Source organism: Lotus japonicus, chromosome 2 (assembly GCF_012489685.1).
Source record: "Lotus japonicus ecotype B-129 chromosome 2, LjGifu_v1.2".
Taxonomy (NCBI): domain Eukaryota; kingdom Viridiplantae; phylum Streptophyta; class Magnoliopsida; order Fabales; family Fabaceae; genus Lotus; species Lotus japonicus.
In genome coordinates this window covers 11575125-11593117 of record NC_080042.1, presented here as the reverse complement: position 1 = coordinate 11593117, position 17993 = coordinate 11575125, and the positions used below count along the sequence as shown (strand labels likewise).

The 17993-nt window shown below is 37.9% G+C and overlaps 1 protein-coding gene across 2 annotated transcripts; it reads left to right on the top strand.

The window, feature by feature from the left end:
- Nucleotides 1–487: 487 nt before the first annotated feature.
- On the top strand, nucleotides 488–10528 carry LOC130737584 (uncharacterized). Of its 2 annotated transcripts, none has more exons than XM_057589398.1 (8): nucleotides 488–876; nucleotides 1209–1290; nucleotides 1478–1553; nucleotides 2193–2273; nucleotides 2909–3042; nucleotides 4666–4918; nucleotides 8659–8722; nucleotides 9665–10528. In XM_057589398.1, exons 1-8 carry the CDS (start codon nucleotides 678–680, stop codon nucleotides 10288–10290), a joined length of 1515 nt encoding a protein of 504 aa, XP_057445381.1. In that variant the 5' UTR covers nucleotides 488–677; the 3' UTR covers nucleotides 10291–10528. The 2 variants fall into 2 exon arrangements, with proteins under 2 accessions (XP_057445381.1, XP_057445382.1); XM_057589399.1 differs by having other exon boundaries at nucleotides 489–876; nucleotides 1218–1290.
- Nucleotides 10529–17993: the final 7465 nt, after the last annotated feature.

The following is a 17993-nucleotide window of genomic DNA, read 5'->3' as shown; positions in this document are numbered from 1 at the left end:
TATGTTTTGGGTCCAAGATCTCTATCTTTCTGCTAACTTTGAATCCCCAACAAAACAACTTTGATATGTTTTGGGACATAGATCTATGTCTACTATTAATTTTGTTCTCCATTGCAATGAACTCTAATCTCAACCTCTTTGTTTTTGCTAGAAGGGGGGTAGAGTAAGAGAAAGATTTTGGAGATTTATGAGGGACAAGAAGAAATGAATGACATATATTCTTGTTTTGGTGGTTAGTTTTGGTGATGGAAGCTGGTGGTGGCTGGAGAGCTGTAAAAGGGATAAAACATAAGTTTGGAGATGAAAGACTTATGGCATCAAGTATTTTCACCTTAGGGAAAGCACAATTTTTTCAAGGACTATAGATATAAATAAAGTATATTCCAGTGATAAAACCTTATTTAAGCAAAACAAATTAATAATTAATTTGATATTTTGACCGTAATTAGTTAGATATTGAAATCCAATCACAATTTTCATTAAAAAAAAAAAATCCGAAACGCCGCGATTTTGCCTAGTCTTCTGGATCCAACATTCAATTGAAGGAACGTTGTGTTGTTTGCGAACTCTTTCTAGGGTTCTTAATTCCTCTCCCTCACTCGATAAGCAGCTCTCGAATTCCCGCTCCGTCATCTTCGCTTCTCTCAGCTCTCACGAGGCGTTTTCACTGTGATATTATGGATGTTGAGCATTTGAACGAGGTTCTTCCTTCTGTGGAAGTGGAACATTCTGGTTCTGAAGCTGCAAACCAGCACTGTGGCACTGAGAAGGAGGAGTATGCCAATTCCTCGCAAGAAAAGGGTTTGCATGTGGGATCCGAGCTGAGTGACACGGTGGTGGTCTCGGAGGAAGTGCGTCCTGACATCGATGGAAGAGGTAATCCATCCTTTCTCCCATTAGATAACTGCTCGGACATGATAGCTTTCATTGAAATTAAATGCACTAAATTGCTATTGCTATTCATACTTGATTGTATTAGTTCTAATGCAGTCAGTGTTGTTAATTGCGGAAAGCCGCCATACATGACTAATAATGGCGGAATATTGCGGCCATATGGTGGATATTGGCCATGGCAGAAACCCAAAAAACCGCCATGAGAAACTGCCATGGCGGATCTTTGATAACACTGAATGACACTGGTTAAACAGTTATATCTTCAGTTATTATGTGATACCTACAATATTCTGTTTCCTTCATATGACATACAGCTGTATCAGGTGCTAAAAGAGCCAGGATTACTGTTGAAGAGCATCAACCTTCAGTTCATTTCATTTATAATTCACTAACAAGGTTTGTGGCATTGCCCTTTTTTCTAAGTTGTTTAGAAAACTTATTTAAAACTACATCTTCCAGAATTTATGCACTCAGTGAAAAAGAATCACGACTTATATGTTAATATTTTTGAACATTAAAATATCCAATCTTACAGTTTGGTTTCATTAATTGACATTTGGACTTATGTTTCAACACTTTGCAGAGCTAGTAGACAGAAGCTTGAGGAGCTTCTACAACAATGGTCTGAATGGCAGGCTAAACATGTTCCCAAATCAGATGTAAGGCCAATTTTAAATTTTCATAGTGAATGGAGATTTACCTAAATGAATGAGTAATTAAAGTATAGTGAAAAAATATCATTAAATTTTCAATTTGTGAAGATAAGGGTTTCAATTTTCAAATGAAATTGGAGCCTGCACTGCATGGTTATCATTCTTTAGCTGTGATCGAAATAAAAACTAATTATTGACTTTTAAAGTACCCTAGAACTGTTGAAGGTGAGGCCTCTTTCAATTCCAAACCAAGGTTGAGCTTGTTTTTGATGCATGATCCATGATTTTGGTATTACCGTATTAGTGATGGGTTGTGAATCTTTAGTCTTCAGATATAAAAACCTTATTGAAATATAGCAAACTGCGAACATGACAAATATTTATTCTTTGAAGATGATTACATCACATAAGACAGGACAGTGTCTTTTGTTTTAACTGGTTTTGGACTTGGGTTTGACACTTGTAAAAACTGATGAGTCGACTGTTGACAACTCAAGTGATCTAGAGAATGTCCAGTGGAAGGATGTTTCTGTGTTTGGTGTGTTGTCAAGGATATGGGTAGCAATTGTGCTATTAAAAAGTGCATTTTTTTGCTTTTTATGTTTTCCAAAGAATGATGAATGTTGAAAATGTTTTTCTGTTCAGGATCTTAGTGAAGTGTTGGAGTCTGGTGAGAAGACATTTTTTCCTGCACTATGTGTTGGACTTGAAAAGACCTCTTCCGTGGTTAGTTTCCTCCGTCTTTTATGTGAGCCTGATAAACTGCAGATTGTGAAGCTTTCATTCCACTGCTAAAAATATTGTATCACCAGTTTCATCGATTATGATTGCTGGATTTGTTCTTTATCTCTTTTTTATGGTCTTCATCTAAATTATCCCAGAAAATGGTGGTTTAGTTGTGGCCCTCAACTGCAATCATGTGCAGTTAGTTTTTGAAATAGGCATAGGGTTTACAGTTGCCCTTGCAATATTTGAAGTTTGCGTTCTCTGTATTGTGTAATACTTAACTATCTGTTAGATTCATATTCTATGTTTTTAACCCTTCAAGTGTGATATTTGCTATTTTGCTCAAATGCTCCATCATTCTTATCTTTTTTACTTAACATTCATGGTGCTTTTTTCTGAATGCCCTTATTTCAAACTGTTGCATTTTGTGAGAATTCTAGGGTGGCTATGGGATGCCTTTCTGAGTCATATTTATGCCATTAGCCATTCTAAATAGATAATGAGCATGATGTTGTATTGGCTAATATGTGCACTTATTGTCTTATTTGGTGTTTATTTATCTTGCAACTAAAAAGGAAATGATTATTGTTTGTAATGTCTGATATATAATTTCTTCTCTTTTATTTTATTTGCAGTCATTCTGGATGGAGAACCAGACAAGTATTGATAAAAACAAAGATTTCATTCTAGATGGTGATTCTGTGCCCCTATATGATCGTGGATATGCTTTGGGATTGACTTCAGCTGATGGTTCAAGTAATTTAGATGGGTATTCTTCTTTACTATTTAAGGATGAAACTGTGGTAGTACTTAGCTTACCAATTCTAGATGGTTCTTGTGATATGACTTGTGAAAGTATCTATTTTCTATTAATATCATGATTGCCCTGCTAGCATATTCCTTGTTTGTCAAATATTATGTTTCACTATTTATACTGTATATAAATCTTTGATCAGACGATCAATAAATTACAATCCGTGTGACTACAGTATTGGTTATTAAAAATATTTTGGCTCAATAAGTTACTTGATCTGAGGCATCTTGGTTTGCATCCTCACATATTTGCTATATCTGTGTTGATTATTTGAAGGTTAGGGAAGATGCACCGCAATTTCTTTTGCATTGAATGATGAATAAACAATTCAACTCGTAACTCATAATATAGGATTGTGCGCGTATGTATGAACAGGAAGTTTAGTTCAAGGGATATTTCAATGTTAAGCTTTACTTATAGGTCGTGTTTAGTACAGGGAATGTTTTATTCCCATGTATGCCACATTACTATGAATTTCATTCTCAGGAAAGGGATTCCTGGGAAATTTTACTAATATGTTTGGTTATCACTCAGAATTTCCTAGGAATGGTGTACGTATTCCCAGCAAAGTTTTGTTTCAGTGTTTGGTTCAAGTGAAATATTCTCATTAGTATAGTTAATTTTTCAAAAAATACCTTTAAAATAAAAAAAAGTCCTGGATAAATGACCTATCAATTATCATACTCACTAAATGTCTATTATATTAGTCCCATGTTTTATGCTTATGATGTCTACGCAATCATCTATAATATATGTGAAAACTGACATGAACATCATAAAGTCATTTAGTATTTCTTCTATTTCTATATGCATGTAATAAATCTGCAACTTGCTTGTATTTTGCTGGACTTCGATTTCTCAGTTTAAATAATGGGTACACAAATTCCAATTAGGAACAACTCACTTCACTAAAACCCACACTCACCTGGAACCTAAAAATGAAGAACGCATCAGGACAGAATGTAAAAGAAAGCGTTAAACGTAATACCAAAAGAATTGAAAGAGAGAACTCTTTTAAGGAAGAATGGAAATATTCAGACTTCAGAGGGTTTACCGAATTTAGAATAAAAAGAGACAATATAGTAACTTCAGCTTATAATTTTCCCTTTTTCACCGGAAAGTTTTCTCATGCCTATGAAGGTGGGAAAAAAATTTGAACTTTAATTCACATTTTTGAAAATCTCTTATGTTTGGTTGGAAAATAATTTTTTAGCTCTTTCCAAATAGGAAACTTTTATCCTTATGTTACTTTAATGTTAAAACATTTCCTGTATAAAACACCTCCATGGTGTGCTTGGATTCCTGTTTGAAATCCCAAGATTATGTGGTGGGCAGAAGCTACCTGAGACAAGCTTTTTACACCGCTTTCATGTCTTGTAATTTTACTTTTTCCTAGCGTCTTTGAAGTTGCTATTGTTTTGCATACTTGTGTTCTAGTAGTTTTTTCCTCATTCTTGTTGAAGTTTGTAATGAATCATTTGAGAGTGTCCTATTCATTGGTGCAGCTACCATCTATTCATGGACAAACTGTACTGTTATTTGTGCATTCTTGATTTATTTTTATTTTTATTACTGTAGTGGACTGGAAATCATTGAAGATGCTAGCCGATGCTTTAACTGTGGTTCTTACAATCACTCTCTGAGAGAATGTTCAAGGCCTCGTGACAATGTTGCTGTCAATAGTGCTCGCAAACAACGGAAGTCCCGGCGGAACCAAAATGTTTCTTCCCGCAATCCAACTCGATACTATCAGAATTCTCCAGCTGGAAAATATGATGGTTTGAGGCCAGGTGCTCTTGATAATGTAACCCGTCGACTCTTGGGCTTGGGGGTAAGAGTTATTGAATTACGAAATGTGTTGAAAAGAGAAAAACAGTTGACTGAAAATGATTTATTGCATTCTTAATTGAATTACGGAGAGTTCAGCAGGTATTTAAAGGGAGAAGTTTTCTCAGCAAGCTATGCTCAGATCTAATTGTCTGAGCTTGTTTGATTAACTAACTAAACAGATTGCTAACTGCACTTTAACTGGATACCACTGTCATGTGCCACGTGTGCTGTCTGTACAAAACTAACAGCCTAACTGTACAACACAACACAGTATGACTAGTATACTCTATCTCCCCTCGCAGATTTAGGGCAATTGCAAATAGCTAATGCTATGCATTTGTGATGATGTAACACATCAACTCTTGGGTTTGGAGGTAAGAGTTGTTGAATGAAGTAACTCATAGAAAAGAGAGATATGGAGAACTGAAAATTGTCCGTGTCATCTGAATTCAATTGTGTAGAGCTCAGCGTACAAGTATTTATAGTGTGAGAGAAGTTTTCTCAGCAAGCTGTGCTCAGATCTAAGTGACTGAGCTAGTTTAACTAACTACTGAACAGATTGCTAACCACCCTCTAACTAGATACCACTGTCATGTGCCATGCGTGCTGGCTGTACAAAACTAACAAACTAAGGATAATACAACACCACATAATAGCTGATAGGTTGAGTGCTAAGTGTAGGTCTCCTATTAAGGAAATGTGTGTGAGGAGGTGCCACACTAGGAAAGAACAGAATGAACTAACTAGCTGTAGTGAGGAACTCTGTTAGAAGTTGTTAATATTTAGTATTACTAATAGGTGAATACATAGGTGAGTTTTTGGGAAGTTGGTTATAGTAGGAGCTGAATGATAGGAACCCAGTTGTTAGGGATATGCCCAATACTACTAGAGTCCATGGAAGTAAGAGGTGGCATGAGCTGTGCTGGTAGTGGGAAAGAGAGAGAGAGAGATTGGGGATTATATAAGCATGTATTGTGTGTGAGAGAGGGTAGGCTTGATTTGGGATTAGGCTTGGGAGAGTAGAGGCACTCTCGAATTGCCTCAGTTTCTTATCTTTAATTTTCTACTGTTATTTATAACTCCCTAAAAACACTGCTTCTGGGTATTTTCCAGAGGATTCAGTGCTCATCTATCCTATTTTCATTCTCAGTCACTTTGGTTTTTTCTGGTACCTAATGAACATGGAGATTCAATTGCATATTTTCTCAGAAACTTGTATACTTCTGTATTCAAGAAATAACACTTCTTAGTCATAAATCAAATTGATTATGGACTATTCTTCTCAATTGATTCTTGTGGTGATGGATTGTGAAGAATAGTCTGGAATTATTGTGATTCTGTGACTGAAAAGTGTTATATTTATAATAGTATACAAGTTTCTAAGAGAAGATGTAATTGAATCCCAGTTCCTCCTATCACAAAATAACCAACAACTGAATAGTATACAGCACTATTTATACTTACTATTAACATGACTTCTAACTGAATTCCTAACTACAACTAGTTAGTTAATTCTTTTCCTTCCTAGTGTGGCGCGCCTCACATACACTTTCTAGGAGGTCTAGACTTAGCACTCAACATATCAATACGTCTCTAAAAGAACCACTTTGTTCTCAAAGGGGGAAAGAGGAAAAGCTCTCTTGAATCTGAGCTGCTGATTCCCAAGTACTATCACAAACAAGCAACTACCCCCATTTAACCAACACTTCAATGTCTCCCAGCTGTCCTTCTCTTCTCTCTATTGCAAAATATCTGCAGGCTGCCCCAACAATTAAGTTCCGCATTCAACATAGGTGGTAGAGGTTGAGGCTGTTGGTGTGGTTTAAGTACTGGTTTTAACAATGAAACATGAAAAGTAGGATGGATCTTTCAATGGGTAGGAAGATTTAGGTTGTAAGCCACCGTGCCCACTTTACTCAGAATCTGATATGGACCACAAAAGTGCGAAGCTAACTTCACAAATGGTCGTTTAGCCAAAGATTTCAACTTATAAGGTTGTATCTTTAAATAGACCCAATCCCCCATCACAAATTCAAACAATCGCCTATGGTTGGTTTCCTGAGCTCTCATTTGATCTTGGGCTTTAAGCAGATTCTGTTTAAGCTTAATTAAAATATCATTCCTTTGCTGCAAAAGCTGATTGACTTCCTCCGCCTTTGAAGGAATATCACATCCCGTGCTGCAAAAGCTGTTCAAGGCACGGTAGTCTATGCCAAACTTCGATCCTTCATCCTTCTGTTTGAAGGGGAGTGGTGTGTGTGCGAAAAGGTGCTCGAAGCAGAGGATGACGTAACCGGAGAGGAAGGATGCAGGAGATGGCATGGCAATTGACGTTGAAAGTCACATCAAGAGGATCTGACATTTTCGGTGACTGCACCAGTGGTCGTGGATGAGGAAATGGTGTCATAAAAGTCATGGCCAGCAAAGATAAGCTCTGATACCTTGCAGAAACTGAGAGAAAAGAAAAACAGCGAACTGAAAATTGTTTATAATGATTAATTAAAGAGTTCAGTGGAGAAGTATTTATTGTGTGAGAGAAGTTTCTCAGCAAGCTGTGCTCACATCCGACTTACTGAGCTAGTGTAACTTGCCAAGTGCGCTCTAACTGAATACGTCTGTCATGTGCCATATGGACTGACTGTAACTAGCATATTAACAACAGCATAGCACAGTAGCTAGTATACTCTGTCATTGCAATGCTTATTTAGTGCTGTTTAAGCATTATGATATGTTTTTAACCATTAGGTTTTTATTTTTTGGATAGAAAAATATTTTTTATAGGAAAAACATGAAGGGAAAATTCAACTGGGTGACAATAGGGTATTCTTTAAAATATGAAGTAGGAAAAACAAAAAAATGATAATACCCAAGAAAAAAAATGCTGGAATTCAGCCAATCTACACAATCTCTCTGTACATTGTAGACAACAACTTCCTTGAATTGTTTTTTTAATGGTCACATGATTATTTAAAAATGTCACTGACCTCTTAAAAGATCAGGTGAAGGTTGAATGGGCCCTATTTATGCTAGAGTTAGAGTATTGAATGTTGACCATTAGATCTAACCATGAATGGTGAAGATTAAAATAAAATCAGGTCATTTTTTACGTGGTCACACTCACATGGTATTTTTTAATTTTCAATTTTGACCCATCATGTGTTGTATAGCTGATATTTACTCCTTTCCCTCACGCATGAAGATGGTCGTCTGACTAGATACATCCCTTAGGTGTGTGTGTTGTTAATGGTAGATGGTGGACCATGGTGGAAACCCAAAAAACTGCCATATTTGACAACTAATGATGGCGGAGAGCCAAAAACCCGCCATGAGATTCCGCCTTGGCGGTGCCATGGTGGATATTTGATAACACTGATGTTGTATCAGTTGAACTTCTTTCTGCCTGGAACTCAAACCTCTTATCTGTATAGTGGCTGTATATTTGTTGAAGAAAAAATACAGAATAAATTTATTCATAGGATGCAGTAGGTATATATAACCATGTACTAATTTGTATATTGCTTATTCACTGATGATTTCAATATATAATATTAATTAATTACAGAAGTGTTAGAATTGCAAAATAAGTGGTGTTTCTCTAAATAGTTTGAAAATTGTACTATTCATAATCTTGTAGTTTACTTGTGAGTTGTGATGGACTATTTAGCTAAACTAGACACTGCAGATTAGAGATGTGTTAGAATCTCAGTCTTGATAAATGATACTATATTTCTGGTTATGCAGGAGCTTGATCCACCTCCATGGCTTAACAGAATGCGAGAAATAGGATACCCTCCTGGATATCTTGGTAAAATTTCTTTGACCTCCATTATTATATCAGCCTTGAAATGAAAAATTTGTATTTTTTTCCCTGATCATTTTGTAGAACCTTTGTCAGTAAGTCAATTACTACAGCAATAAGGCTAAGCTTGTTTATGGGGTTTGTATTGCCAAACATGTAACCTTTTCAGATGCAAGGGAAATTCAAATGGTTGAGTAGTTGTAACTACATAACGTCTGTGATTCTTTATTTTTATAACCCTGAAAAATGTTCATTGCATCAAAAATTGTTGTTGAATTATGCCTATGAGGAATATTATAAGCAAATTTCATTTTATACCAATTCTTAGATGTTGTTTGTGTATGCTTAAAAAGAAAGTGACTTTTAGCTTGTGAAAAAGAAATTTCATTTTTAGAGATTTTATAAAAAAGTATTTATTTTACCTTGTGTAATTATACAAAGGTGTTTTTTAAAATGATATTTTGATTGTTTGGCTGTAAAAGGTGAAAGTGCTATTCTCATAAAATTACTCTAATTGAATATTAGTAGAAACAAGTAGAAGAGAATAGCTTTAGTAATTTAAATATTAAATGGGGATAGTTTTGTCAATATATTGTATTAGGAAGTGTATCCTTAAATTCATAAGCGTTCTCCCTCAATCAAAATTGATTTTTTCATAAGCTACTCCTTTAGCTTCTGCAGATGATCAGATTTCTGATTATTTTAAAATTCTGCCTTGGAAAAATTTGACCCGAACGTCTTTGAAGAATTCAGAACTGATTATATAAAAAAAAAGTGATTTTTTCATTAAAATAATACCAAATGGGCTCTTAAAAGTTGTGCAAAGGACAACACCTGTAGATGTTCATTTGATTATGTATGTTTATCAGGTAGTTTTGAAATATCTAATTAGGTATGTTTCTTTCTTATTTTTTGTTGGATATTTACTGTATATCTTCTGGAATCTAGATGTGGATGCTGAGGATCAGCCTTCTGGTATTACAATATACACAGATGCGGAGATTGCAGAACAGGAGGATGGGGAAATTATGGAAGCAAATCATTCAAAACCAAAGCGGAAAATGACTGTTGGATTTCCAGGAATAAATGCTCCTATTCCAGAAAATGCTGATGAAAGATTGTGGGCTGCTGGGGCTGGACCCTCTAGTTCAGATGTTTCAAGAAACTTGCCACAGCACAGGTCAAATCATAATACCGATCATGGCAGCAGAGGTCATTATCGCGAGCAGAGATTAGGGGATTTAAGGGATGATGGTCCTCCTGGGGATCCAGGACACAGTTCATTACAATATAGTTTTCATCCCAGGTTTGGTGGCCATGAATCTATACCAAGAAGTTCTTCGGCGGGAAGGTCCCAGGACAGGAACAGAAGTCCCTTGCATGATGCAGAGTCCCCGAGGCCATTTTCCTTCCATTCTCTTCATTATACGTCATCAGGGAGGCTTTCGCCCATGGACCGGGATTCTGGCAGGCTTGAAAACTGGACCCCTGAAAGCCTATATGATAGAGACCGTAATCTTCCATCTCGATTTGTGGACAGGCCAGACGACTATCACCATCGCAGGTGGAGGTGATAAGCCATTTGTCATGGCTTTGTATGCACTCTCCTCTGTTTGTCATTAGAGCTCACTACTTACTCCTAACTCTCATTTGCTTATAGAATGGATTATCAGCTTGTACTATCGTTGATTTTATTTATTTTTTGGGTCAAAATAATTGTGTATTAAACGGGGTTAAGTTTCTGTAGCCACTGGATGCTTTAGGCTGTGTTTAAAATCCTTGCAATAGAACATTATGCATGATTATTTGTTCTATGTTTGTAGTTTTGTCACTATTATGTTGACCTATATCCCGAAAAGAAATCTTTAGTCTTGTTGCTTAGAACATCATTTTAATCGGTGAAAATGGTTGCTTTGGGCCGTAGCTGCTTCGATCATCACATGCATGTTGAGATTGAGCTTCTCTCGAGCTCTTACTCGCGGGTTAGGGAATCCTAGACCCCAAACCCCAATTCATGCACTTTCATGAGTATGTTCATGCTTTGGATGTATTTTTAATCGGTGAAAAGTCATCCTTTTAGCATTGAACACATTTTGTTGTTATCATTTTAACTCAAAATGTATTTTCAAATAATTGAAAAATGTTATTAGGCTAAATTGCCACGGTCTGTGTAGTTTGCATGTGAAAGTTGAGCTCTATTGAGTTCCTCATGCTTAGGCTCAGACCCCGCTGTTTTCATATTTCATTATGCTACACCGAAGGCGTGGTCGTAAAGTCAAAACATTGTTGAAATAATTCCTTGAGCCTAAAATCAACATGGCTGAACCTATCCCTTTGGATTTGCTCCGCTGTTTTAATTTATAAATATGTTTTTGGACATTCTCTGATGTATTGGACTGTCGCAGGATGTGATTGGCGAGATGTTTGAAGTCAATGCCACTCCCGGTATTGAAACAGGGCTCGATACAAGGTGTGTGAGTGATCCCTAGAGATTTGCAGTGTATGACTAGGTTAGGGAGGATGAGTTGTCTCTTGGCCAATACAGTATGTGGTGTTCTTGGAGTCGGCAAGATCGCTCACTCCCCACCTAGCCATGATAGAACGATCACACTCTTGTTCAAGGTCCACTATCCTAGTGGACCAGAACTAGGAGACTACTGTTCTGGGAGTCGGCAAAATCGCCTACTCCCCACCCAATCATAGAACGACCACACTCTTAGTTCAAGCTCCACTATTCTAGTGGACCAGAACTAGGGGACTACTGTTCTGGGAGTCGGCAAAATCGCCCACTTCCTACGCGACCATGATAGGACGACCACGTCCTCTTCTGGGAGACGCTCCAGCCGATCACCCCCCGGGCCGATCACGTTGTCTCCTCACCCGACCAATTATGGGGACGATCAACCCCGACCGACCACCCAAGTAATTATGGACTTGTAACCAAGACAAAGGCACAAAGTCCGAGGATGCACTATGCATTCATGACCTACTCGAACCGTGCAATCCTAAAGTCTATAAAAGCCAAGGCCTAGAGAACATAAGATACACATTAATCTATCCTCATTTCTCAATCCCTTAGACCCACGTTCTAACTTGAGTGTCGGAGTGTTATCGCAGGGACCCCTCCCGGGCACGAAGAACAATGGAGCACCGTTAAGACCATCATCTCGCCAACCCTTTACAGGAATTTCACCGTTCCTCTTCTTTCAACACCCCCTGGTCGGTTTCCCCGATCAGGTGGATTTTGTCATAATGGTTACCCTGGATTTGCACATGACTATATGACTATGTGTGCATCTTGATTAAATGGCTAATACCCATGTCTTGTGTTTGAATGTGATGCCATAATATGATTGATTCAATGATTTGTTGTTTGATTAAAAGAACATGAGATGGATGATGATGTGCTGATATTATGTGAATATCTCGTGTTGCATATGTGATATGTTGGCTGTTGCATTTGTGAATGTGACAAAGATGCGCACTATTTTAGACATCTGTGCAATTATATTCAAGAAGAGATGATGATCTTTTTGAAGGAGCTGCTTTACTTGTGCATGAAGCAAATGAAATAAAAGAAAAGGAAAGGAAGCTGGTAGAGAGAAATTCTACTAAGTAGAATCAAAGTAAAAAGTTGAAAGAAAAATTAAGAGAAAAAGATAAAAGAGGCCTTTGCCATATTTCTTGTTAATGTTTCATAATGGAAACCATACAAACTTATACTAGCTATCCACTCTAAGGGATGAAAGATGACCTTACATGTGTCACCATCATAGAAAGTAGAATATTCTAGAACATGGATCTAAATAATAAACTAGAAATAATAATAACTAATTATAATTGACCTAGTAACTTGAGGCCCATAAATGATGTAGCTATAGAAGCCCATTGAAGATACAACCCTCTACCATTACCATCCCCTTGAAAACATCCTTGTCCTCAAGGATGAGTTGGAAAAATGAATCCAAATGAGCAAAGCACAAGTGGAGTAGCCATGCAATGATGAGAATCCAAGTAAGAAGAGAGCAATATGTGACATTATGAAGCACTGAAGCAAACAGTGTCTGTAAGAATTTAATTCTCTGGTGCTCAAGCCACATGGTTTGTGCTGCCAAGCTGAACCAATCGAATAGCTTAGGTGCTGCCACATTTAATGACAAAGAGTAAGCAGACACAGTTTGTGTTTGCAAGTCTTCAAAAATGATAAAATGAGATCGCCAAGCAACAAGAAGGATCCATGTGAGGAGAGAAGTGCTATTTGAGCTTAGTCCAATAAAGAAATTCCACTGCCATGAAGAAATTGAGTACTCTGGCGTGAAGCAAATAGAGTATTGTTGGTCTAAGTCCATGCCTTGAATTATGTGGTTTGCCACAACAAATCCAATCCTTTCACTTTTGTGACCAGGAGGGTAGCTTTGCAGCAGGATAGCTTGTAAGCCCATTTGAAGATGCAATACTAGTGTTGGCTTTATCTGATAGGTGGAACCTTTCAACATTGATACTAAGTATGGATCCCAGTCATGATCTGAGGAAAATGGATGAGCCATTAGCATGGGATGAGACAAATCAAATACTCCAGAATATATGTTTAGCAGAGAAAGCAAACTGTTTGAGCATGTGGTGGAGCTCTCCACATGAGTGAGCTTGAAATGTGTACTAGCTGGAACATCATTTGAAAAACTTCCATCATTATGGCCTTGAAGCTGTGTGTCAAGAACAAGAGCTAAGTTGAGAACTTGACATGAACCAATGTGGACAATATCTGAGAAGGTAACAACTCGTTGTATGTAACCAGCAAGCTGCAGTATTTGTTGCAGTAACAAAGCTTGAAAAATTTGCTGCCTGAGGATTTGATCTCCAGGATCAAAAGTTACCACTTCCAATAGAAAATCGAATCTGCAAATAAGAGCAAAATATAACCCCAGAGTTTCTCTCAGATCTTCTGCGATAAGTGTATCTCCACTGATGGTACACTCGAAAAAATGTGGGAGAACCGACGAACCATTGTACTCAATTGGAGAACCTGTAGCAGCAGATAAGCTAATCAAGCCCATGAGTTCCCAAAAGTTCCTGAAGAGGGTGAATTGATCTGAGAGTTTGATGTTTTTCTTTTCTTTTGACCAAGGTCTTAATAGAGTTGCTCCTTGGTATGCAGAATAAATGAAGGGTACAACTACAATGACTATTGTAGTTAACCAAGGATATATCTGAAACCATGGTGTTATGGGTGAAAGAATGCTTATCATTGTACCCCACTGATTCAGAACTATTGGGTGTAGTTGTTGGGTTCCAGGATCAAAGGGAATCAGACCTTGAGACCAACAATTAATCAATGCAGCCATGGAGTAGTGCTGGTTGCAATTTGTTTTCAGCCTATTGCACATCATGGTGGGCGAAGTCAGAAATGGTCGCTTGCAGAATGACATAACAACCCGTGATTGTACAAACTCCAATTGTCCTATAAGAGGAAGGGTACCCTGAGCCAGCATAGATTTCACTGAACCATGGAGAAAAGGTTTGAGCAAACCCCCCTCAAAATGTAATAAGCCGTGAGCATGTTTAAGCTTTGCTCTATGTGTACTCAGAAACTTATTAGTTTCCCCAAAACTTGGTTTCGACGACACTTCTCATTTTCCAAAACTAGTATTCAAGCCCTAAGCTCCCACCTGAGATTGTTATCATTTATTTAAAAGGTTCGAAGGTTGTTTAGTGTCTTATGAATTTTCCTTGTAAATTAGTTTCCATTTAGGTTTATCTCTAATCTTATGAGTTTAAAAGATCCCATAATCCCAAGTAACTCACAGAGAAGGTCTCGATCCACTGAACAATAACAAGGGCCCGAACCTCGGTTCGTCCCATCAAACTTCCCAAAATCTCATAATGAGCGTGGCATAACTACACGTTATCCTCACTCTGATGTACAACAGATATATGTGTAATTGCATAATCATATTAGCACAATCCAACAGTCTTGGCACATATATCAACACATCCTAGATTAACCATTTAGCACATAGCATGTGAATCAATTAGCAACAATACCAAAGCGATAAATAATCAACAATGTCGGCCGAAGCCTCAGAAAACGGAGACACACGTTTCGATTAGTTCACTCGGCCGAAGCCTCCAGAAATCATTTCCCAGTCAATCACAATTAAGTGCATAAACAATAAATCAAGTCGAATTCGTCGACACCTAAAGCATTAGCTAGTATTCAGTGAGTAGCCCTCACATGTAGTTCCTCTAGTGCGTTCCTTCACAGTCTTCTCCTCCCGCTCCACGGAAATCCTCAAACGAACCTTAGAGCGAAATCACGGAATTCAATCACAACAAGTTAGAAACTCAGCAAACAATAATTACTAGGGTTATACGAAGCGCTATAAACTCCGAGGTACGATAACCTAACGTGATAAGACGAGTTTTCGAAAAAGAGAAATTTTCCTCCCCCCTTAGGGTGCTCTCGGTCGTGCACTAATTTTTAGTGTGCCAGCGCTTTTTCTTCGATCAAACTTGCTTCCTAGGTTATCATTAGACGTAACTAAGGCGAATTAAAGCTCGGAAAAATTATCGGATCGAAAACTGAAGCAGGGGTATTTTTGTCAGTGTCTTTAGCTCGGAAATTCAAAATTGGAATTTCGAAAAACAAATCAGATGGGAACGTCACCAACGACGTTTATGACAACTAATCCTACTGGCGCTAAGCTCAGTCGAGAGTTTTAAGCTGAAAGGGCAAAACTTTAGCCGAAAAATGGGTATTTGAGCAGAATTGAAGCTCAGCGAGATTCGACGAAATGTAATCCGCTATAAGTACTCTTGGGTTGGTAGGGAATATGTTTAGACACTAAAATCAAGTTATTTGGACAGTTTTACAAAAAGCTCGAAACTTTGAGCACAGAAAAACATAGAGAAAAATGACATAATTGACCATCAGAAGTATGGAATAGCATCTATACCTCGAGGTCTACGCGTAGCAACTGTCAGTGCGACGATCAGGCAAGAAACGGCGAAAATCTCTTCCTCCCCTTTCTCCTCCAAGCTCGCGGGTTCAATGGTAATGGTGATGAGAAATTTTTGCTTTTTCATGCTATTTATAGAAGATGGAAAACACGGGAAAATAAAAATTTCGCGATTCCGATTTTTCCTGTGCATTCCTCTGTGAATTCTAAGATAGTTTTTGGCGACAGAATTCCAGAACACGAAACAAGTTTCTTGGAATTAATGCAAACGGTCCAAAGTCGGTGTAAATCGATTTTACCCGAAGTCGGTGTACACACAGGTGGAATCTTCGTTTGAAGCTCCGAATAGAAAAAGTCTTCATCGTCGGTTTATTTTAAGGTTCTTGAGCTATCAGGGATTTAGTTTCGGCAAACCTCCGAGAATTGGAATCGGACGTTCGTATATCCCAGGGTTTCGTATCGAAACGCTTGTCATGGAAAGGAATAAGAGAAATTCTAACATTCCTCTGAAGATTTTTGGAATTAGTTTCTATCGCGCTTTTAAGGGTAAATTAGTCGTTTACTAATGCTCTTGTCTAGGTATAAGCGAATGGGTCTTGCGTCATAAGTTACATCGATTCTAATATTATCCTTAACTTTTTCCTGAACTATCACCTTCATAAATTTATTCCATTTGATGAACACTTGTTCAGTTTTCTTCCTTCACGTTACATCAAAATTAATCGTGAATAGGAATTTTACCAATTTATTCTAAGCTTAAAAACTTGGGTCTCACACTTGTGAGAGAGTTCTTGGTGAATCTCTCTATGGATGTTGGTCTTCCTGATAGTGATGAATTCAGGAAAGTATTTATGAGGGCTGAATGTGTTGTGTTCTCACCTGCTGTGATCAATCATGCACTTGGAAGAAGTGCTATTGAGTTTGCTGATGAAGAAGTGTCCATGGATGATGTTGCCAAGGAACTTACTGCTGGTTATGTGAAGAATTGGCACAGCAAGAAGGTGTTGTGAATTGGGTTCCTGCCGAACATACCTCTGGTGTTTCTGCAACTCTTGCCAAATTGATCTATCGGATTGACAAGTCTATTGCTTTTGATTTTGGAACTTTTGTGTTTGAGCAGACATTGAAGCATGCTGATACTTGTGCTGTGAAGCTGCCTGTTTCATTTCCTTCACTTCTTACTGAGATCATTTTCAAGCAACATCCTCAGATTCTTAGGGCTGATGAAGTGGCTATGTCTCGTGGAGTTCCAATCACCTTGTATCAAAGTTTGTTTATGGAGCCACATGTCCTAGACATTGCCATGCCAACTAGCAGGACAACTACCCCTCTTGTGACTGAATCTGGCACTCAGGCCATAATTGCTGAATTACAGGAAGTCTCCAAGGCTTTGCAGGAGACAATCAGGGTGAGCAGTGCCAGGAAGCTCAAGGTTGATGCTTTGCTACTCAAGCTACAAGAAGAAGAACTTCAAGGTGGTGAGCAAAGTGCTGCTGCTACAACTGCTCAGGATGAGAGCCATGAAGAGGAGGAAGGATCTGAAGAGAGTGCAGAGGAAACTGCAGAAGAGTCTGGAGAGGAGTCCATTTCTGAAGACTAGATTGCTATGATCTTTTGCTATTTTCTTTTGTTTTTGGATGTATTTGTGCACCCTTTGCAAATTTGTGCTAAAAAGGGGGAGTAGTTTGAAGTTTGAAGATTCTATCGGCTATGGTATGTAATATTTTGTGCTACTGCTATGAAGACCTATTTTACTACTGTGAAGTTGATTCTGTGAAGACTATGTGCGTTCTGCTAGTGTTAGCTTTGGTTTGTTTAATTTGAAGACAAGGTCAAGACAGCTATGTTTTGTTTCAAGTTGCATTTTCTGGCTTTATATGGATAGCTTATGTGCAAGTAGCTTCTGATAGCTTCTGATAGTATTTCTGATATGGTGATGTTCAAGCTAATCTATTTTGGAGTCATCATATGTTAAGGTCTGATTGTACTTCTGTTTGTGTGTTTTTTCTGCTACGTGTGTTGTTCCAACTATGCATTTTGGAGTATGATAGTTGTTAGTATGGATGCATCATTTGAGGGGGAGCTCTGACTAAGGGGGAGAATTATTTCTCTATTTTTATCCTCTCTGGTTGATGTGTAGTTTTAGACAAAATTTGACAAAGGGGGAGATTGTTGGTACATGTTGCCTTGCATTTTGTCAAAACAACTGATTGTCGAAGCAGATGCCGTGGCATCTGATCTCGTGAAGCTAGGGCATCAGTCCTTAGCTTGAGTTTCCGTTGTGGGCCCTCTGAAGATATGTTTTCAAGTTACTTAAGGTG

Bases quoted from the DNA above. Each gene is read 5' to 3' on its own strand.
- LOC130737584 (XM_057589398.1), top strand. From the start codon at position 678: ATGGATGTTGAGCATTTGAACGAGGTTCTTCCTTCTGTGGAAGTGGAA. The intron at 1,291-1,477 runs GTTTGTGGCATT...AACACTTTGCAG, and splicing joins ATTTATAATTCACTAACAAG to AGCTAGTAGACAGAAGCTTG. The intron at 4,919-8,658 runs GTAAGAGTTATT...CTGGTTATGCAG, and splicing joins GTCGACTCTTGGGCTTGGGG to GAGCTTGATCCACCTCCATG.